Source organism: Antrostomus carolinensis, unplaced genomic scaffold (genome assembly GCF_000700745.2).
Source record: "Antrostomus carolinensis isolate BGI_N321 unplaced genomic scaffold, ASM70074v2 scaffold8610, whole genome shotgun sequence".
NCBI classification, from domain to species: domain Eukaryota; kingdom Metazoa; phylum Chordata; class Aves; order Caprimulgiformes; family Caprimulgidae; genus Antrostomus; species Antrostomus carolinensis.
The window spans coordinates 4069-27523 of NW_010287686.1; the positions used below are offsets into that span (position 1 = coordinate 4069).

Sequence of the window (23455 nt, forward strand, 5' to 3'; positions counted from 1 at the left end):
GTAAGGGTTTGCTTTGCGAAAGGAGGAGAGCGTGAGAGAGACTTCAACTGTGACATGGCCAGGTGAAAGAACATGTTTCTGTTGTGAAAGTGATACTCTCTAGGTAGAGAAGCACTTTTCTTTTAGTGTAGTGCTGATACCATTGTGTGAATGTCTGCATGGGTGGGACCTCTCTTTCCTGTGAAGAAATGACTGAGGTTCAAGTGTTGGTTGCTTGCTTGCATGTAGCTGCAGTCCATAAAAGCTGACCCAAGGGAGGAAGCAGGACGTGGGATGAGGAGCAGTTGTTTACACCCCAGACAAGCATTTGAATGTATGTAGTTGCACTAGATGTGAATTCAGCTTTAATTCTTTTGTAGCCAAAGGTTTAAAAGCCGTTGTGACACAAGGGCTTCTAGTTTGTAAAGCTGCTCACTTGACTTTGTTAATATTTGCTGATTGGGAAGCATTTAACGTTTTTAATGTAACTATTCTAACTCGGTTTCCCTGAGCAGACAGTTATGACCCCTCTGAGCTGAGGGTTCTTTCCGTTCTCCCAAACAGTCCATCTTTTCAGGTGTGGGGAGCAGAGAGGGTTTTGTTATTCTTTGTCATCTGTCCTGTACTGAAAGTTCGAAGGGAGAAGCATAGTGTTTAAAAGATTGCCTGACACCTACTGGTCAGAGGATTTGATTATCTAGAGTTTCTTGGGAAGAAATTCTCTCTGGGAATTAAACTACTCCCTCTTCTCAGGAACCATCAGCATTTTTTTTTCTCTAAATCAGACTTTTTTCCCCTAAATAAAACATTTTCCTATCACATCTTGAAAGTACAGAATGCTTTATAAGTGCATGATAATAGACACCATAGGCTTGATTCATTAACAAAAAGCAGATCTATTTTTTTTTATCCTTGCTGTATGTTTACATGCAATGCTCTGCTAGAAAAGGTGTTTTTTCAAAATGAGGGGTAATGCTTTGACCCTAAACATGAATCTTAAGTGCCACATCTGTAGCTGCAGTTCTGCTAGAAAAAATCATGCCTGTGTTTGATGTACAGTAGACTTTTTCTTCTCCTGATATACATCTCTTGAGCAGGTTGAGTAGGTCTTTAAGATAAAATACCTTTTGAGCAGAATTTTGTCAACTTTACAAAGTCAGTTTATCCAAATCTCCTTACAATAAAGAAATGTTATGTAGAAAAGTAATATTATTTTGCTAGACAGTTTAGAAAGCCCATAAATGTCTTGCAGGTAGGTACACAGAATTTTTACAAGGTTGGCTAAAAACTTTATTGCCTGAATAACAGGATTTCAGATTTTCTCTAGAAATGGATGGGTAGTTAATTAATTAGGAGTAAGACACACTTGCTGGTTTTCGTTATGTTTAGTTTTGAGTCATGTTGCATTGGCTTTGAAAACAGCTTTTTTTTACAAGGCAGAAGCCTGTTCTTGCTTTGGGAAACTGGATTTAGACTTCAGCTGTCACTTACCTGCTTCGTGGTCTTTGGCAAGGCAGTTTGCCTGCTTAATCCCCACTTTGGCTTCTCTACCTTTTCAGTTAAGGGGTCCCCAAGCAAGGACAGTTGGGGAGCACAGCCAAGGCCCTCAACTGTTCAGTGTCATCATAAATACACACTAGTGCCTTCAAACTGAGATTTTGGTGTCGTACTGGACCAGTTTCACAAGTCCAATTTTAGTTTCACCACTGTGCTTCTGTGTCTATAAATAAACTGCTAAAAATAAATGCTAGAATGTGTCACTGTTAACATACAGACACACACGACAAAGATCATAAAGGGTGTGCCCTTCGTGGAATTCCTGTTTATTCACCTCAGTTATTATTAGCTTCAGTAGTTTGGGATTTTGTCATTTACAGAAATGCTACTTGTAAAAGATGACGTGCAGAATTGCAATATATGACCAGAAACATCTATGACTGAAAAGTCATCTCACTTGACATGGAGAGAGGGGAAATAAGGAGGAGAAAAAGGAATGAGAAGTAAAGGCAGCAATAGAAAAGGAATAGATTGAGAGGAGGAGGTTAATATGCAGAAGAAAAGCGTGGGTGTTTAAACTTCAGACCTCAGCTAACTTTGGGAGGAATGGGGGTTGATTATGAGCTTTCTTCTGTGTTTTTTTCTGCTTGGTATCTGACTTTAGATTTTCTTCATTTCAAGGCTCCTGTTAAACTACCCAGTGTTCTTTGAAGGCAAGGGCTTGTAGTAGAGCTGATGAGAGGTAGATTACTCTCCAATGCTGTTAGTTCTTCTTGTCATTATTATTAAAGCTGTTCCTAAAGGATTGGTGACCAACAGTGTACTGAAATAAAGTGCTTTTTGTTCTGTTCAACAATAGTAATAAAAACGTTGTACTTGCTTGGTTTTTAAAAAAGCCCACAGTGATATTGACAAAATGAATTAGTAGAGAGCGTTGTGAAGTTCATTCTGAATATAATTAGTGTGATTACTTTGTAACCCATGTCCAAAGGAATATGCTTGGGGTGGTGACAGTCTAACAACATCTAGACTTAGACTTTGATATGACTACTACTTTCATAAATAAAATTAAAGGATATCTTACATCAATAGTGTTTCTGCTGTAACGGAGAGAGTGGGATTCTGCCTGCTTTTTCCTGTCAAGTTATTGTGTATTGGAGGAGGGTAGAAAACAGAAGTGGGGTGAATTCTCCAACTGTCCTGGCTACAGAGGCTCTAGGCAGTCCCTTCCTGCTGTGGTGTTTTGAAGATTCCTTGGTGCTTCTTAGTTCCTGGTGCTCCATGGAAAAGGCTGGAAGTCTTAGTAGTGGAGCAGAGTCTGATGGAATGAACAACTCGCTGCCTGTGACAGCAGAGAGCTGTCATCTCTCATGGGTTCTTCCCCTTTTTCCTTCAAGGTGCTTGTGTATGAAACCTCTCTTGTGTTTTGAAAAGGATGTTGAAGAATAACATAGGGAGACAGTCAGAAGTTACTGCTTGCCAAAGGTCCTAGTCTTAAATGTCTTATAACTTCCAGTGGCATTTTGGGGAGCAAAATTAGTCAAAACAGGTTTTTGAAAAATCTCAGCTGGAGGCTGGTGGATGCTGCATGGTGTTGATACTTGCATGTGGTGTTTGATTTAGTAGTCTTTCTCATGTCAGTGTTGCAGGAGTGTCTTGTGCAGCTGGATGCTGTTCTGTGGGCTCCTGCTGGTTTTAAAGAGCTTTCTGTTTTTACTGCTCACTCAAACAGTAACGTCACTAGTGGCTTGCTTCCTTGTAAGTGGTGGGATTTGTGTTTCCTCCTACTTAAGACGGCAACAAATGTATTGCTCCTGAAATGTTCTATCTTTTTTCTCCCACTGTAGGAGATTTTGAGTATCCTAAGACAAAAGTTCTGCAAGTATGACCTCTTCTCAAGTCACTTTTGAAGTAAGAGGACCATCAGTACCAGGTACCCAAATCATGCTTTCTCCTTTTTATATGTTTCAGCTAGAAGAGAACTGAATAGAAGAATGTTCAAAGGCTGTCTTTCTGTTCTGTAAAAGAATATATCAGTTCAAATGTGAAAGTGAGAAGTCATTGTAAAATATATTAAGAAATTTCACATAGGAATTTGAAAATGAGATTTGGGAACTGGCTTTTACCTTTTTCTTCAAAAAACAATTTCATACTGTGCTAGAGATTTTGATGCTAACTGATATGGTTGATTGTTCTGTTTGTAGTAACTTTTTAATTCCATAGAAACAAGTATTTTCATTCTGGACCACAATAGTCAGACATGCACTGATGTGTTTGTTCTGGTTTTTATTTTCTCTACATCCCTGTTGAAAATTCTCCATAACAACATATGACCTCGACTAGGAGTTAAGGACAGGAAGAATATGCAGCTTAATTCAATATTCTCTCTGGGCAAAAGTAACTTCTGTAATCTAAATGAGGAACACAAGGTGTAAGATCATGTAGAACACCAAGATTCAGTGTTGATAAATGGTGCTTTTTACTTTGATCTTCATCTTTAGGAACTTTGAAGGAAGGTCACCAAAAAAACAATTGGTGGTTGCCTAACAGAAGCAGATGAATGTGGGAACATGCACAGATTGTCAAGGTTCCTGTTACAGACAGATACCAGATGGTATAAGTGTCTGTTATAGTTGGGGGGGGGGGGGGGAATGATAAAAACACATCTTGAAAGTTTTGACATCTGCCCCACGTTAGACCTCTCCTGTCTTCTGTTTGATTGGGAATTTGGGAACTGAATGTTGACACACAATGTGGACATGAAGCCTTTAGTAAGGAGTAGTGTTTTTGTAGCATTCTGGAGAAAACTTTAACATTCAAGAATAAATTGACCGTAGATCAAATAAGGCTATAAAGCACTGGTGTAGCTGTGTAATGGAGTATTGCAAGCCATGTTCTTTTTGCCCTGTTTACACTGTTGTGATGGCACTGTCACTAGCAAAGTTAACTTTGCATGTGTAACTTTTTCTTTTACTGGTAATATCTGCGGGGAAAAAAAAATAGGATTAGGGAGAACTAGATCCTACCTCAATGACTGATTACAAAAAATCACCTGGAAATACTTGTATATGTATAGAATAACAGGATGAGGGGAAATGGCCTTAAGTTGGGCCAAGGACAGTTTAGACTGGATCTGAGGAAGGATTTCTTTGCTGAAAGGGTTCTCAGGCATTGGAAGGGGTTGCCCAGGGCAGTGGTGGAGTCCCCATCCCTGGAGGGACTGAAGAGTTGTGTAGACATAGTGCTAAGGGACATGGGTTAGTCGGGGACTGGTCACTGTTGGGTTAATGATTGGACTTAATGGTCTTAAAGGTCTTTCCCAATTGAGGCAATTCCAGGATTCTGTGTATAGAATAACGAGGTGACACAGGTGGTTGCTTCTGCTTATGACAATATGCTGCTCTTGGTTTTGACTGGGAAGAAGAGCTTTGAGATGCAGCAGTGGCAAGATGCAGTCTTGTGAAAGAAGAGAGATAGTATTTCAGACCTGTCAGCAGTTCTGCAAACAGAAAAGTTCCAGTTTACTTAGAAGCGTCATGTACTGATTTTGTCAGATCACCGTGGTCAGTAGTTAGTTGGTGAGACAAGAATCCTCCTCACCTTGAGTGCTAACCTGCTCCCTGTGTCCTCATCACTGTCCCTTCCCATTGATGTCAAAGCCAGTGGTTCCTGGCTAACTGAGAGGGTGAAAGGGCATCACCAGCATAGGAGTGATGCTTTGACTCACTCCCTCTAACCAAACCACTTCTGGAGTCACACTGGTGATGAAACCTGACATGCTGACATAAGCTTTTGCATATTTGTGACACGGGGTGCTTAATTTTTGCCTCATCCTAGCAGAAGGAAGAGGGTCACTGGTTACTGACTGTGACTCCTTTAGGTCTTCATCAGGACACGGTCCCAAAACAAGAGACTGCTAGGCAGCCAAAGATTAGCTATTATGAAATTAAAAAGTGGAGCTTCTAGCTCACAACTGTCCACACGAATTCTGCTCCAGCAGAGCTTGGCCAGAGCAGAGAGACTGTGACATGGGTGAGGCTGTCCCAAGCTTTGAGACCCGGTGCAAGGCCTGGAGTAGTTTCTTCTTTGCCACAGCTGAAGGAGCTCTGCCAGCAGCAGCATCGGGTTCCCTGGCGAGGGGAGGGGAAGAAGTTGAGGACTGGATGATTTTTTGAGGTCCCTTCCAATCCCTAACATTCTGTGATTCTGTGTGTGTGTGTGTGAATGGAAACCAAAACCCCACTGGTTTTAGAATTGCCTTTGAAAAGGCAGTTCCAGTTTATCATACACTTCTCTTGTGCATTTCCTGGGATTATTTAAGCAGCATTTTACAAATCATGACTCAGCCTTGCAATGTAATTGTTGAAGTGAGTTTAAGGGTGGCTGGGCATCTTGTTTAAATAGTGTGTTTTGTGTGTTGTACTTTGCTGAGTGATAAGTACTCACTCAACGTTCACACATTTTTGTTTGTTTAAAAAAAAAAGACCAGAAAGCTATTCTGGCTAGCTGCTACTAGGAGGAATATAATTTAGCTGGCACTTCAGAGAGTGGCTGGCAGGTACACCAAGGTGTACTAAATGCTTCTATTTTAAGGGGATATTAAAATAATTTTAACTACTCTTTTAATATGTCCAGTCATGAATTCTAATGTGTGGTGTTCAGCATATTTATTTATCTTCCCCCTTGCAAAAAAAAAAAAACCCATGATGTGCTCTGGTACAGAATGAAAAAGGTAAAGCACCTGATGTAGGCAGTTGTGTGCAGTTAATTGCATAGTAAGTGTACTCATACAGCTGATTTGTGTCTGCACTTCTGTGCTTACACTGAGCATCCAAAAAGCTTGGACTTTTTTTTTCTTTCATGAAATGGAACCATAGATTTTATAAAAAAAAAAAAGGGGGGGTTTGTAGTTCAATATGTTGTCAAAAATTATTTCAGTAAGCTGTTTTTAGGAACAAATTATCTTAATTTCTGGCTTTTGTAAATTGTTTGCAACCTCTAGGTCTGCTGGGGTTTCTTTCATAAACAAACCAGGTGAGAAACCAATCTGTGTTTTAGTAGATTACCCTGTTTAGCTGGAAAAAAAGGACACAGTTTGAGGTGTAACTACATCCTCAAAACTGTTTTTTCAGACTTGAAGTTCCAGCTGTGATATTTGGCTTAGTAAAAGTTAGTGTTCTCTTTGTTGTATGTAGCTTGCCTATTTTGTATCTTCAGATTATTGTGGTTCCAACACTGTTGCTACTGCTTTCCCAGTTTGAGAACACGAGATCCCCATCACAACCAATACCTGTATCTTGCTTTTGTTAAGACTGATACTTTTCTAACTCTCTGAGTTTTCAGCTATCAGTTTGATCCTTGTTTTTCTTACTATCTCAGGGTTTGCAGCTATCAGTTTGATCCTTGTTTTTCTTACTGATGGAGCCTACAGGATGGTTCTGGATACCTGCTCCCCTTTATCTCAAATGGTTTTATCGTTCTCCCCCCCATACTAGGGACTAATTTAACTTTAGCAAAAATTCTTCATGTCTGCTTTGGCTTAAGGGTGGCTTTGTTTGAAACTTTACATTTAGGCATTTCCTATTAGAAGCTGAAGTAAATGTTCTCCCCCCCATGCTAGGGACTAATTTAACTTTAGCTAAACTTCATGTCTGCTTTGGCTTAACGGTGGCTTTGTTTGCAACTTTACTTTTAGGCATTTCCTATTAGAAGCTGAAGTAAACACAATTTTTTTTAATTACATTTTATTTAGAAGTTGCTCCAATACTCTGGTAGTTCTTACATTTTGCACAGGAATGCTAAAAGGTTAAGCAGATGGTACATAAATACAATTTAAAAACTATACATTTTCTCCTTCTACAACAGATATTTTTCTTGTGTCTAAAAATATTGTTGAAACTCTAAAATCAATATACTGATTTGTTCTTTCCATTTGTACTGATTGTTGTTGTTCTTAGTCATATGTCTGTGTACATATATATAGGTTTTGTTTTAAAAATAAGGATAAGTTGTGAGGTTAACTTTAACTCCTGGATATCCCAAAATCAAACATTCTTATACAATTGTAATCTTTTGTGTTCTTTCCATATGTATGTATGCATTATGGTAGGCAGAGTCTGACAATTTAATGTTGTGTTTGTTTTTTTGTTTGCTTTTTTGTGTGTAACAACATTATGTTTTTATATCCAATAAAAAACGGAAAGCACAGTAGGAAAAATAATTTTCTTTCTCCCAGGAATAAAATTAAATGGATGTGTTATCTTGATAATGATGCTAGCAACCTCTTATTTGTCTGTGCTTTCTAGATTATTGGTATGAATTTCAGAGAGTTATATTTTTAGACATATATGTTAACCTGTGTGTGTGTGTGTATATATATATAAACTCTGTACAGTATATAGGAAAAAAACTGGTTCATCTGGCTAAGCATTTTACAGTGAAAATCTGCTGGCTGCATTTGCAGAGATCTTTGAACAGTAATGCTGCAGGAGGATTTGGAAGCCAACCCTTTTAAGAGCTGGGTTTGTCAGTAGTCCTTCTCTCAGTGAGGCTTTTCTTTATGTTGGAGAAAAAAACACAGTTAAACAGAAAACACAGAAATAACAGTTGTAGTTTTAGGGATGAGGGCCAGAATTCCTTTCTGAACCAAAAAGAGGGATTTTGGATAGGTATTTAAAATATTTGAAGGTTTGGCCATGTAGACTGTACTTATTAATTCCATATGGATTTGAATAATGATGATTGTGGGGTTTTTCCTCTTTTGTTTTTTTTTTAGGAGAGGTTTTTGCAATCTGTGGGAGCTGCAGTGCTCTGGGAAATTGGAATCCACAAGTTGCAGTGGTCCTCCAAACTGATGATCGGTGAGTTGAGTTTGGTTTGTTATTTGTTCCCTTTGAAGTAGCTGGAGTTCTGGAGTAACAAATTTATTCTGGCTTTGAGCTACACGTACTACTAGTAAAACTCTTCAGAACTTTGTGTGTTGCCCTTGGACATTTTGAATGGTTAGGAATGTGTCTGAGGAAATGTTTAACTTGGTTATCCTTTTGTAGTTACAGCTGATGCTTCTACCATTCTGGGTAGCGTATTTCAGTAGTTTAGTTGTAGACATTTTGAATAAGAAACTGCTGTGGATAATTTTCAGTCCCATAACTATACAGCAAGTTATAGGAGATATTTACTTTCTTTTCAACCTCTGCAAGTTATTATTGTGGCTGAAGAGATGAGAAGAATATTTAAAATGGTAGTTGCATTAAAACTCTGAAGTGGTTTGTGTGTATATAAACATGAGTGTGTATGAAGGAGGTTTAAATACATCAGGAAAACTCAGTGTTTTCTTAAAATGGTGCCCTGCCTATGGCTGTTTGTATGATGCAGGAAAACGGGGCTTGCAGGGTGTTTATAATTCTCTCAGTGACTTGCTGTGTAATCTTGGATGAGTCCTTGAATTATTTAATGATCTTTTCCCCAACTGTTAAATGAGAGTGAGAATTCTTGCTGCATCAGAGCACTCAGATCTGTGGGTTAGAAAGTGCAATTTCACTTTTAAGTATTTACCGTGCTTTGTGCGTGTTTGGCTAAGTTACTTTGTTACCTTTCTTGCACCAATACACTAAGCTTTATTTTAGGATATGACTTAGGACAGATGTATGTCTGAGGTGGCTGTTAGGCTGTATCTTGAAATTATTTTGTGGTTTGTTTTTTGGTTTTGTTTTTTTTATTCCCCACAGTCAATTATGGAAAGCTACTGTAGAGCTTCCTAGAGGAGTTCCTGTTCGGTATCGGTATTTTAAAGGGTACTTCCTAGAACCTAAGGTATGTACAACCTTTTCTATTTTAAGCTGACTCATCCCTAGTAAAAAAACTTCCCTTATTTGAAGTAAAAAGGATTTTTGGAGTTAAACTTGAATAAATTTTAAATTGCAACATATGAAAGATTAAAACACTTGTGGAAATACAAGCGACTTCCCTTCTGGAAATACATGACCATATGCTATTAACTTTAATTATTTTTGTTAAATTTTCTTCTCTCTTTTACTCGTGTTAGTGTTTTAAGAATTGCAGTGCTAGTGAAATGCCTGACATTATTATAAAGCTTAAATGGTATGGTGAAGTTCTCATTGCATACAGTGGGGCTGTAATAACTTTTACATTTATAATTTGAGTACGGACTTCTGTAGGGCAAGCATCTCTATCATGGAAGCAAATGATAGCAGGAGAAAAATGGTTAGTGTGAGCAGGTGTATTTAAATTTGCCTAATCTACAGTTTTTAAAATTACTGCAAATTTTTTTGGTGAAGCATGGGAAGTATTATTTGCTGTGTAATTAACACATGTTAATCTCTTGGAGTGGAAAGGTAAAACAAGGAATGGGACATCCCAGTGTTTTCTCTAGGTTTAGTATATAGGTATTTGCATGAGTGGGGGGTGAGGGGAAACCCAAGAGATGGACACAGATGTGTTTTTACAGGTTTTGATGTCCAAGTTGCATGTGAGTTGAATGTATGTGGCAATCTGTAGAAATCCTAGGGTAAGAGGGAAGCTCTTCTTCAGACTAGGGATGAGACTGCATCCAGAAAAAGTTGGACTAATTTGGGAAAATAAGCAACTTCTCTCTAACTGTTTTTCTTAATACCAAATGATAGCTTTAAATGGGTTATTTCTTAGTTATCTTTGCTGTCTTTCTTACCCTATGAATATCCTATAGCTATTCACCCTGGGCTTTAGTTCTTCATAGAAATTGAGATTATGAAGCCTGTAAATGTGCAAAGGAGTTACAGAATCAGCTGGTCTATATCTTTTAAGTTTTTAAAATTACTGTCAAGAGTGTGCAAGTTTTTGTCAGCTGGACTAGCCTTTCTTTCACTGAAACAAATATTTGACAGAAGTATCATCTCAGTGAAGGATGCTGATCTTAAATGAAACATAAGAGACTGTATTCTGTTTTTTCATTACAGCATGTGAAACAGTCTAATCAGAAACTGATGTTTAAATTGTCATTCTGAGGCAAAAGAAGAGAATGCCAATAATAGATTTCTTTTTCTGAGGCCAGAAGTAGATCAGTTTTTACAGCCTAGCAGCTCTGATGAGAGTCTGTTTCTCTCAAATGCCCGTAAGTTTAAAATGTAAGCAGTAGCACACTAGGAAAAGCACACTTGGTGAGAACAGATCAGCAGAACATATGCTTGCAGGCAACACAATTTCCCTTTTATTATTTGAAAAAAGTTTACAATATGTATTGGTGAGTGTGTTTCTTTAAGTAGGTGCTCTGTATCGTGCACGCTCTATGTACCGTGTGATGCAGAGTCTGCCAAGGTAAGTATAAATTTTATGGAATACCAGCATAAAGAGCTACTGTATATAAAAAGGAGGAAAAAAGAAAATAACCGCACAAAACAAAGTACATAAATTCCTAGGGTATGTGGTTATCCACTTAGCAGTGTCTAGCCTGTACCTGTTAAGTGCACAGGACTTTATTTCTCATAACATACAGTCTTTTGAAGGAAAGAATTCCAGCTACAATGTTTTCTTCTTCTTTTTGTCAGTTTTTTGAAGAACAGTGAAAAAGCATGCTCCCTTCATTCTAACAGGAGTGTAATGCACAGTATAATGCAAATGAGACAGTAGATGGAGGCCTTTAATATTAACAACTCTAAGGAAAATATACTTCTAAGATAAATTATTCTGAACACTTATTTCAGTAATTATTTTCATTAGGCATTGCATGTGATTAATCTGGATTTTATAGGCTTGCAGTATATGATCCTTCAGGCACTGTTAGCTTTTTATATCCGTGCAATTTTGTGTGTCATGACCTGTGACAGGACAACTTAAATACGTATTTAGTCTTAAATATATATTAAAGCCTGAATACATGAGTTTGACATCACATAATTGAGTAAATCATGCTGAAGACAGATCCAGCTGAAGTTACTGTTCCCTGTCTTTCTGTATCAGCTGCATCTTTGAAGATGGTTGAGATGGATGTGTTGGTGAAGCTGAGGGAGATACATGTTTACACAGGGAAATGCTAGTTCTCATATTATCCAAAATATTGCTACAGACTAGATGTGACAATACATATAATAATTCACATTTTGGAAAAAACCAAAAACAAGTAAAAGTATTTTTCTCACCTCCCATTAAAAAAAAAAGGCATCACTTGATCTCAGTTAAATTATTTTGCTTAAAGGGAAGTTTGTTTTGTTAGTTGGCTTGCACTGAAGCATTTTGGTGTTAACAGATTGTGGTTATGTAAACAGCATATTTTTTTATACATAGTATATTAAAATTTATAGAATATTTATAGGAATGCAAATACATGAATGTATATACAATGAACATTTTACTGTAAAATTGGTGCAAGTCTTGGCTCCTGCATATCAAGAGCTTTTACCATGTTGTAAGCATTTTGATGATAACAGAAGAGTGATCTTAAGCATTTTAAAAGAAAAGTGAATGCATACACTTGATGAAATAAGACAGTAATTTAAACTATTTTGCTCAAGGTTTTTTGTCTTCTTAAACATAGGCCAGTACCAATGACCTTACTGTGAGGATCTTCCTGTGTTTTATTCTACATGTACCTTCTGTTTGTTGAGGGGGAGGGAGAGGACAAAAACCCCCTTGGCTGGAATTTAAGTCTTGTATATATCATATTTTTAGCAGAATGCTTTAATCCGTATTGTTTGCATGATGCAGATTTGGAAACCTTAGTAAGGGAAATACATACCTTACTCTGTTAAGCTATATTCTATATTTATTTTTCCAACAGTAAATAAGCATGCAAGTTTAGGGTTATTTCTTTCAAGCAAAGTGTGAAATAACTAAACTATCCGTGCATGTAGCAGGACTTTAAAATTGTATTGATGAACATTTTTCACACTTGTGAGAATATTGCTTAATTACAGAGGTTTCAAAGGAGACTTAAACTTACTTTTCCAAAAGGTAAATAAATCAATTCCATTTAGTACCTGCAATGTAGTAATTAAAGGTGAAACTTAGGTCTAGGCTCAGTAATTTCTTTACCATTGGAATGCCTTAGGAAAGCTTTTGCTAGACCCATGGTTAACCTGATAATAACAAAGGGACACGTCTGCCGTGACTGCGCTGAGATAGCAAATTGTGTGTTAATCTGTATGTTAAATCAGAAATACTAGAGCTGTAAAATCTCTGTTTAGCCCAGTACTTCCTGATGGGTCACTCTGTGCTCTTGCTGTACTAAATTAGTTACGATGACTGAATGGCTTTGGTTGGTTGTTTGGTTTTGTGCTTAATTATTGTCTCTCATATGGTACAGAAAGCCAGAGAGATTTTTGTCAGAAATCCAGCATCAGCAATTAAGTCTAATTCATGTAGCTGTTTCATGTTCTTGAAGTAGAATAATATTCTTGAAACAGTTTTAAGAAGTAATGTGCAGTTGGATAAATGTAGTTGTGAGTGGTGTTTTTAAAATAGTCTTTTTTTCCCCCCCTAATGCCTACTCTGTTGTGTTGCATTGGATCAGGGATTTTGGAACTGACCTCCTAAATAATCGTTTAAACATCTATAGAAGTACTTTCGTTTTTTAATTGTACTGAGCCACCCAAGCACTTCATGCACAGTGTGCATCAGACTGTTTTGAATCTCTGGAACATTGTTACATGGGCTTTTTACCCTTCATTTAAAAAGTGTCTGACTACTGGGGGACCCTCCAGCTTTTGACAATGTAAGAGGATTTCACTTTGTTTTTAGAAGACTCTTGAATATCCTTGAAGAGCCTTAAAATTGTCAGATGTTCAGCTAAATATAAATCAAACATCATAGTTTTTATGTATTTGCTTTAAAAAAAATAAAAATTAAAATTCTGTGTGTTAGTAGAGAGGGATCCATGCCATGCAGTGCCACTTCCTATAATCTCAGTGTCCTGCCCACTGGGATGGTTGATGTGACATTATGATAGGTGCCCTTTTAAGACTGTCCTAGCAGAGGCTGAGTTTTCAGATAACGTTAACATACGCTGAATATTGATGGCACATCATTAACTTCCACTACAGGCTGATCTGAGCTGGCTGGGCTGTTGTTCAAATGTGGTCAGTACATGCCACTGAAATTCCACCAGGATTTTAACCTCATTGTAACAATGGCTTTTGTTACATGTAATTAAAACATCTTAGATTATTTAAATGCCTATAGACACAAAGAAGGTCTGAGCAGGGTTTGTGACAGTGCTCTCAGTCATGTCTGTACCTGTTCTCTGACCCATTGCCATTTTTTTCCAGGTTGATTGCCTTGGCTATTCTTAGCACAGAAAGTGTTGAGGGTTCCTGGGATTAAATCCCTAATCAGTTCACTGCATTCCTTTCAAGGGGATGAAATTTTGCTGAATGTATCCAGCATGTGGTTATCTTATTGTCAGGATAATGTTACTCAAATTCTTACTCATTATTTCAGAACCCAAAATAAAAATGTACAATTACAATAGTGTAATAAATAAAGTGATAGTGGTATTTTAATACAATATGTTGGAGGGTTCTACAAGAACAAACTTTTTGAAGAAAACAGCTTAATCCATGATAGGACAGACTTGCATTCCCCAGGTTCACAAGGTAAAACTTCTGTGTGTGTTCATGGGAGTCGCTGTTGGCGAGCTTGCAGGCACGCATGGTGTTAGGAAATGGTAACCTCCCCACTGGCAAACACAGGTTTCAGCTTTGGAAACTGAGATTGTGACATGCAGGTGTGGATCCACTGTGAAAGAAGGGGAGAAGAAACCTCATTGTTTACTTCTCTAGAAGTCCTTAAGAGCTATCACGGTGGCAGCAGCAGAGAAGACAGGAATTAAAACTGAGCTATAACAGGAATAAACTGAAAACAATGGTATCATCTTATTTTCCCCTATGTTTACATGCATTCTATCTTTAAAGCAGAACTTTAAGCATATGTATTTTATTCTGGCATGACCTTTAAGTATAGGTGCCTCTGAATTTGTCAGAAAAAATGAATTGCTTTTAGCTTGGACTCACAGAGAAAACTCGTTTTATTGAACATTTTTTAAATATTTGGCATCTGCTGTTAACTCATCCAAAAGCACAGTAGATTAAATGTGTTTGATAGATGTCAAGAAATCCCATCTGCTGCTAAAGAATTTGTTCAGTGAGCTGTAAGATGACAAAATGTTATGGCACTGTGTAAGGACACTGCTGAGTTTGAAGCTTGTCTGGATGTCCCTATTGATCTGAAATCTAAACAAGAACCTGAAGCACTCGGACAAGTTGACATTGGAGCTTATATGAGTCAGGTGGGCAACAGCAGCAAATCTTTTGAAAAATAAGAGTTACTTAAGCCCAAAACACCAAAATGACAAACTCTGCAGGTATTTGAGAGTGGTTCTTATGGCTGATAGTAACAACCATGCAATGTTAAGGGAAACTTAAAATTTGTTTGGGTGGCTGAGTATGTTCTTCCTGTTGTTAGCAAGTGCTTAGCTAAAAACTTCAACACAGAAAGCTATTCCAAATGTATATTGTTCTGAAAGAAGAGATTGAATTACTCTTCTGATTATGAGAGTCTTGGCTATGTTTGTCAACAAATGTAGGCTTTTGGGGGACAGTAATTTTTTGATGGAAGAATCTAATTTATCCTGCTGCAAATGGAATAGACTGGAGGGGCTTCGCTGCTGGCCGATTGGATTGTATCAGTGTCTTTTTTTTGTTCTGAGGCAGCAAAATTCCAAGTATTTATGTTTTAATTAATGGTAAATAATTTGCTCTTCTGTACCACAACTAAAATAACTGTTTTATAGACTTTCAATTAGTCAAGCAAATTTGAGGGAGAACCCACCCCTGCAGCTGTTAACTGCATGAGTAGATGCTTTGTGCTGTTTGAAATTGAGATGTGGGATGTTTTTACATAAATCACTGCTGTAGTATCTTCAGGTAAAAGAAAGCACAGCTAATGAGTTCAGAGGCACTTTGGGTTTTGTATCAGGAGACTGAAGTGGAGTCGCTATTCACAGTAAAGATTTAATAATTCCATGTAATGGTTCCACTCTGTCAGACTTTGTCACAAGTTTTGTCATGTGTAGTGTGACTTGACACACCAGATAGTGTCATCAGCAGTTGCAGGGGTAAGAAATGAGCCTGACCTGTTTTCTTTCTATCTCTTTCATATTCTTTCTTTCCCCTCCTCCCCCTTCTTCTCCTTCATCTTTTTTTCTTTCTTAAATCTGTAAGTTTCGTTCACAACCATCCCAAACAGCTTCATGGGTAGAAAATCAGATATAACAAAAGAGATTATTGCAGACATTTAACTTTTAAATTACAGACTATCGATGGTCCCTGCGAAGTCATAGTGCACACGTGGGAGACTCATCTACAACCACGATCAATTACCCCTTTAGGTATGGGCATCAACTGCATCTGTTTGAGGCATATGCATAAGACTGCTAATATGCTGCACATTGGTTTAGAGGGAATGATAACTATAACTTTAAAATACTGAAATTTATTAATGTGCTGGAGATACAAACTTTGTCTTTGCACAACATGGGCCTTACTCTCAAAATATATCTGTAAATAAGTGGCTTAAAAATGGAGTGGATGTGAAATTCTTTCCTGCCATCCTTAAGATGTTGTGGGTTGGGGTTTTTTTTAAATTCATTTGGAATTGTAATAATTTATTGTAAATTTAATCCTTTGAGACTAAGGATCCATATTATTGTTTCAGAGAAAATGTGGGGGGGAGGGTGTGAAGTCACTGCTGTTTTTATTTAATTCCTATTTCATTAGTAAAATTTTAAAGCAAAAATTCATAATTAGGCTTCTGTAAGTAAATGGGCTAATATAAATAGAAATGTGAATGGGCAATTATTTACCCGGCAATTTAGCAGAAATTTATTTTGCTGGAAGAAAAGGTGGCATGCAGACTTGCATACAAGTTCCTAATGCTTTCCTGAACAGGGGAAAAGTTTGTTTTTTAAGAATGACTGAAATAACCTTTGAATGTAGCTTGTAATTTAGATCTCTTGTATGCTGCTATGGGATGGCATGTTTTATGCACTGTCTTTCCTAGGATATGAAAAATGCTGTTTCTTCTGCACTTAAGAGTTTACATCTATTAAATATCTTCTGATGCATTGAAAGAATGTCTTTTAGAAAAAAGCTGATATTAAAGAAGCTGTTTGTTAATCATGAATAGTACCATGATCATGTGTTCACCCCTCCCCCTTTTTTTTTCTAATTTCAATTGAATTAGTGAATTGTTTCTATTCCTGTAAAAATTACGTTTCTATATATGTCAGTAACTAATTAGGGAAGCAACCTCCCCTCTGTTAGGGTCTAGACTTTATCTCTAAATTTGAATAACTTCATTCCAAACAGTTCAGATTTATTTTTCTTCCCCAAGTAATTCCCATAAGCAGTCTTTAAGAAAATGCAGCAAAACAAGGATGATAACATTTGGTCATTATGATCCTAAATTGTTGCCTCTGGGTATTAAAAATTAAAGGCAGGCCTGTGATTCTTCTTAGGGGAAAAAAAAAAGAAGATATATGAATGGCTGTAGAGGTATTAAAAATTAAAGGCAGGCCCGTGATTCTTCTTAGGGGGGGAAAAAAAAAGAAGATATATGAATGGCTGTAGAGACAAAATTTTGTTAAGATTTATGTTTTGAGCAATGTATAGTTTGTTTAGACTACTGCAGTCCTGTTAATGTGGTGAATTTACTTAGTGCCTTAAGATTTCAGTTATTAAAACTTTGGACAGGATAAAAGTAAGTGTGAAATGAGCGTTTTGAGCATTTCATCCTAGGTTGATTTCTGTCACATGGGCAGAATAAGCATTTTAATTGTGACTAACTTGTTAGAGAAGCTGTAGCTATAAATGTGCAGGAGGACAGCTTTCCTGTATATTTGCAAAAAACTTTAATGTCTGACACTAATGAAAAAAACATCTTAGATTCTAGTAAGATGTAGGTTATTATCAGCAAAATACTGCAGCAGACTAGGAAATTGTGCAGCCTTCTTGCTTTTCTCAGTTCAGGTTACTTCAAGTAAAAACATCTTGTGGCATTTAGTGTGTTGATTGGTTTTTCTTGCAGAAACTAAGAAAAAGCATGAATTGGGACAAAGTTGTGTAGAAAGTTGCAATAAACATGCTTATTCTTTTGTCTGTTTCAGTTTTCCTGCTTTTTTCTTAGATATACTATTTAGAAATGAAGTAGAGAAGTAGAATTAATTTAACTTGGTGATGATTCTTTATAATGTGAACACTAATTAGTTTCTTTCATTTTTTTTTCCCCCCCTCCTTTTAATTCTAGAAAATGAAATTACTATTGACGATGGATACTTCGGAATCCGTAGTAAGTGAGATATATTGACCTTTACTCTTTACCATGTATTTAATTTTAACAAGATTGTGTTATAGTTGACAAATATTTTGAAATACTAAGTTTTGACAGGAATTGCCTGTTTGTGATTGCTTTTTTTCTGCTTATATGGTTATTTTTGTATCCAGCATTTGTGAATTCATACTCAGGCTGTAATCTCTTCTAATCTTAACGGAAGACTGGTAGGAAGAGCTGAACTATTGTCAGTGTGCTGGTGTTAAAGGTTGAAACCTGCACACTTTAGATCATGAGCGTGTATTTTTGGAAATAGAGAATAGACTGATAGCTTTCTTCTAAAACTTAGCCTTAGAAAAAACTCTTCTAACCTAGAAAAAAATTAGCACTTACACTGAATAGGTCTGCCTCCTCAGTTAGGTATATAAGTGCCAAAACCTCTCATAAGCTCAAACCTCGTGTTCTTGTGTGTGCATGTGTCTCACTCTTGGCAGTTCTGACCCATCTCTCACTTAACGCTCAATCCGGTGGCGCCTGAGGTAACTCTTTGTCATACATCTTGTCTCAAAGCTTTTCTGTTTTTTCTTCACATTCTCACTGAATGATACATTTTGCTTGAAATTCTTCAAAATGGCAGGGTTTGCTTCAGCCCCTGGTCTTGGCAGCTTCTGCTTTCTGGGCAACTTATTTGTAGGCTTTCCTTGTCTTGATGGTGAGGTTGAAGACATTCCTCCACTCTTTGTTTTCCCATCATATCTGTTGCTATATCCTGTCCTACAGACTTATGCTGCTTTTTTGATGATGATGAGCTAATTTGACACCTGTATCTCAGTAGAAACAGGGACTCTCAAGTTACCTATGAATCTTCTGAGTTTGTCAGTATTATTCCATGTATTGAGACATCACAGGACAAGGGAATATCGTGTCTGCCTTTGGAGACTTAACTTAGCCCTTGATACCATAAATAAATGTAATACTGGAATACTTAGTGCTCTCCTGCAGTCAGTTTACACTCAAAACTGGCAGGGATCACTGTTCCTATTTAATGCCCTTAAAAGCCAGCAAACAAGTGCAGTGTCTGTTGTCTACTCTGGGTAGTTCAGAAAAGACAGGAGAAAGGACACCCTCAACAATTGCTCTGGAAATACTATTGAATAAGGCTGGTGATGAAGAGGATTGTCTGGAAGGTGGTATCAGAGCAATGGGATTTATATTTTGTATATTAAACTGTCTGGATCTCCTCTTAGAAAATACATTATTAAAGTATCTTCTACTTTTTGTTTAATTTTTGATAGATGGTATTGAAACTGTGGATGCTGGGTGGCTGACGTGTCAAACGGAAATAAGATTACGTCTGCATTATTCTGAGAAACCACCTGTAGTGATATCTAAGAAGAAATTTAAAACATCAAGGTTTAGGTAAGAACCTCCTCATCTCACTTTGCAATTTGTCTCATGTTAATTGTCAATACCGGTGGTTCTTTGTTACTTAATTAATGTAACCTTTAAGTTAATTTTGGATTGCTAATAGGGTTTTACTATCAGACCAGTTTCCAGGTTTTTAAGCACTTTTGTGAAAACATGGTGGTAACATTAAGTCAGCGGTGTGTTTCAGCTACCTCATTTTATTATAATGTAGCGTCAAGAGAGTTTCTTCTATTTCAACAAAGGAAGACAAACAGCCAAACAAAGCTATTCTCATTTCACTGCTGGCTTAATACTCTTCACCTCTTGCCTTTTTGATAGTTATGAAGCTATTAAATAATTATAAAGCACATGTGATAGCACAAGTTCATCACTAGGTAACAGGTTGGTTTCACAAATACTTATCCCATACTTGCCTTGGTGTTTCCTGCTTCTTGGCTGGAACTGTAGTGTTTTTAAGTAGGTCTCTGCTATCTTTTCCGAGAGTTTTATTCTTCTTTTTTGGTTTGTTTTCTTTTCCCCCTTAATTTCTCAAAAAGAGCAGAATGGAAGTGGAAGTTGGGGGAAAGGAAAGGGAGAAGGCTTCCAGGTTTTTTGTTGCTTATTACTTTTTCTCCTAACCAAAGTGAACTCTCTCCATTTAATGTATGGTTAATTCTCCACTGGCATTACAGATTTCCCGTCAACATGGATGGTGGAGATAATAGCATTCTCTAATCTGTTTAGATCAGTTTGGTGGTTTTACCTGCAGAGGTGTCTCAAAAAGCAGATGTTATTATAAATGCACAGTTGACTGACAGAAGTGGGTATTTTAGTCCTGATATTTTGAGGACCACGCTATTGCCCCACATGTTTGATCTCCTTCACTTCTTGGATTTCTGGGATCTGGAGCTTGCTCTCTTACTTGCCCTTCCTCCCGTCCAGCCCCTTACCTTCCTGCCAGGGGGTTTTTTGGAGCTCTGTGGTTGCCAAACTTTATCCCAGCACGTAGTACTGTGTGGTGTGGGCTTGTGTTCTGCATCTTTCACTGTCTTTTTTTTGTAAAACAGTGAAAGAATAGACACATGTAAAATCCTCTCCTCCTTAACTAGAGCCTGACACATCTCTGACTGTGTGATGATTGTTACTACAAACAATCTGCAGCAAAAGTGCTTTTGTACAACAGCAATTTTTGGTAATATGTTAGCCATGTGTTACTCTTATCAAGAGTAAGAGTAAAGAGGGGAGCAGGAGTTCTCAGAGCCTTTGAAAGACTACTAGTGTTTTCTCCCACTCCTTGCATACAACCCATCTTCTTGTTTGGAAAAGATTATAGTTCCTTATTTTCTTTAATGGAAAACATTAAAAAAACCCCAAACAGTTTTGTATTTAATTGCTAGAAATCAGATTTTGAGCTTGTAATGTATGAGCAACTTCCAGCACACCACTGTCAAAGTGGTTTATAAATCACTCAGTTAACCTGGGAGTTACTTCTGTACTGTGTGCCTTACTCTGATGGTGTGACACTTGATTTATTTTTTTTTTAATTCTCTCTCCTGCCTTGCTTCCAACTCTTCTGATGAGGGGAAACTTCATTCTCACTGAAGAATGTTCCATTAAATAAATACCTATGTCCTGTTCTCGAGAGCTTTGCTTCTCTTACCTTGTTTTATAGCAGGTAGAGAGAGTGCCATTTCTGAAGCCTGATCCTTGTCTAAGTTAGATGGTTGAAATCCAAACTTGATAAGCTGGCTGCATTCATTAGATACTCTGTATTCCACATCCTGCCTAAAGAGTTAGATCCGCCCAGGTAGTTTCTGTGACTGCTGCCTGCTATAGCAGTGTCATTTTTCAGGTTTGTGGAGCATGTGTGTTGTGACTTTTTTTTTTATGAGGGTATTAAGAATGCAAACTTAGTGTAAAGGATTTCTATGATTGTAATTGTTTCTTTGAGATACAACTTCAGTTTTACTAGCAAGTTGGCATCTAACTAAATGATAACTCTTTATCACATCTACTGCTTAGATGATTCAGAGAGGGATTTGGATTACTCATATGTATGCTTCCATCACTTGCATAATTCATTCTGTGTGGAAGGCTTGTTCTGTATAATAACAAATTCTGAGTCTTAGAGAGGCTTATTCTTCTCAGTCCAGGATTCTTCAGAAATTGCATCCAATTACTTATAAATAATAATTCAGGATTTCTCAAGGGACTTGCTGATTACTCAAGACTATTTTCATTATGTCTAATAGAATACATTGATTTGCCATATGGGTGTTCAGAGAGACTTAGTTGTGTGTGTGTGCGCTTAGCAGCCACCAAAGTTCAAGTGTCGATCTTGATGGTTACTGCCATTTTCAGTGCTTTTCACTAGCCTTTCAACATTATAGGTATCTATCTGTGGAAAAAGGCTTTCTATTTGGCAGCCCAAGTTGTTAGCTAATTGGTGGAGTGCTGCTTCTCAGAGCACTAGTACAATTTTCACATTTACCTAAATTCCAGTTTTAGAAGTGACTTGAGCACTTAAATCTGACTAAAATAAGATTTAGACAACAGCTGCAAACTGACTCTTGTGAGGTCCCACTGTATAGAGTGCTGTCCTGTAGATGATGGTGTTGAGAAGATTCCATGTGTTGTATGAGCTTCTGCTCAAGCTTCTTCCTAATTCTTTAGTGTTTCCAAAGAAACTCCCGTGACTTAACCATTTGTTTTGTATTTCTGGTTGAACAGAGTAAAATTGACTCTAGAAGGCCTAGAGGAAGATGAGGATGACGAAGAGGGCCAAGAAAAAACGTCCCCTACTGTCCCTCAGAAAATGGCAAACACTGTGGAGTTCTCCTTAATAAGTAACAACGAATATAAATGTCGACACTCTCAGCCAGACTGTGGTTATGCTTTGCAGCCAGACCGATGGTTAGAATACACAATACAAACCATGGAGCCTGATAACTTGGAATTAATCTTTGATTTCTTTGAGGTATGTCTCTTTACCACTGAGAAGCAACTACAGTCTGCCTTTGGGCGTTAAGAGTCAATTACCATGAAGATTTCGGTTGGGATAGGGCTATTGTCTGATATTCTTCATGTTTTGGACTTGTATAAACAAATTATGAGACTATTAGCTACTACCTCAGTTTGCAGAAGGGTTTTGTGAGTCACAGAATTACAGATTAGAAAAGACCTTTAAGGTCATCAGTCCAGTCATTAACCTCACACTGACAAGTCCCCGACTAAACCACATCGAGTCTTCTCAATATGACACAGGAAGCTTTGTGGTTTCTGCTTATGTAGAAGTCAGTACAAATTAGACTCAAATCTTAGTGTGCAGTACTGCATGGAGTTAACTTGGCTTAATTTTTATCCTTTTTCAGAGCTAAGTTGTGCTTATCCTTCCTGAATCTGAACAATGTGTATATGAACTAGTTAGGTTACAATGACTTGATCTTAATTTTTATATTATAAGCAAAAGATTTCTCTGAATTAACTAATGCAAATTAAAACTGGATATTTGCAGATTCTCACTACTGCATCTCTTATTTTGCCTTTTTTTTTTTTCCCTTGAAAGATCTTAATATTCCAAGTCCTTTTAAAAGAAAACTTCTGTCTCTTTATACTGTTTATGCAGAAGAAAGTTGTAAGCATGCTCTCTTTGGTCTAAAAATGCCCTTAAGATCACTTACATTCTTAACTCTAAAGTGGCTACGTAGTTCCTGAATTTGATTATGGTTAAGTGCACATTCTGCATGTTAGTTGCCCTCCTCCTTCCCTGCAAAGGAATACAGGAGTTACTTTAAGCATATATATTATTCCCGTGCATCTTTGTTCTAAACATGGGCTTTTTAGAAGACAGACTGTTCCGCTCACGCAATTTTGATCTGAAAAGCTTTATAAAATCTAAGAGTTTTCAAAGACAAAGGTACATAAGTTTTTTTGTAGATTTCCATCAACAATTTCATATTCCTGATTGTAATTTTGCAACACACATTAAACATTACATTAAACAATTTTTAGCCTGAAATTAGTGTTTTCTGTAACACACAAGACATTTCTGTTACATCAGTGCCTATTTATATCTTCCTGAAGGAGTAAGGAAGAAGAGTTTGTTTAGGATTCTCCCCTACATGTAACAGTAGGTGTTCTGTTTTTTTTGTTTTGTTTTTAGGAAGATTTAGGTGAGAAGGTAGTACAAGGTGATGCGCTCCCAGGTCATGTAGGTTCTGCCTGCCTCCTGTCATCCACAATTGCAGAACTTGGA

At 37.2% G+C, this 23455-nt stretch overlaps 1 protein-coding gene across 1 annotated transcript in view; it reads left to right on the forward strand.

Annotated features, from left to right (window-relative positions):
* Positions 1 to 3360: 3360 nt before the first annotated feature.
* The window catches only part of GPCPD1 (glycerophosphocholine phosphodiesterase 1), a gene marked incomplete at its 3' end in the record, with an annotated part of 22898 nt that continues 2803 nt past the window's right edge, over positions 3361 to 23455 (forward strand). Inside the window, 8 exon segments of the mRNA XM_010163808.1 lie at positions 3361 to 3409; positions 8252 to 8336; positions 9204 to 9288; positions 15778 to 15853; positions 17770 to 17811; positions 19089 to 19212; positions 21931 to 22177; positions 23363 to 23454. Of these exon segments, the coding sequence (XP_010162110.1) occupies positions 3361 to 3409; positions 8252 to 8336; positions 9204 to 9288; positions 15778 to 15853; positions 17770 to 17811; positions 19089 to 19212; positions 21931 to 22177; positions 23363 to 23454 (800 nt within the window).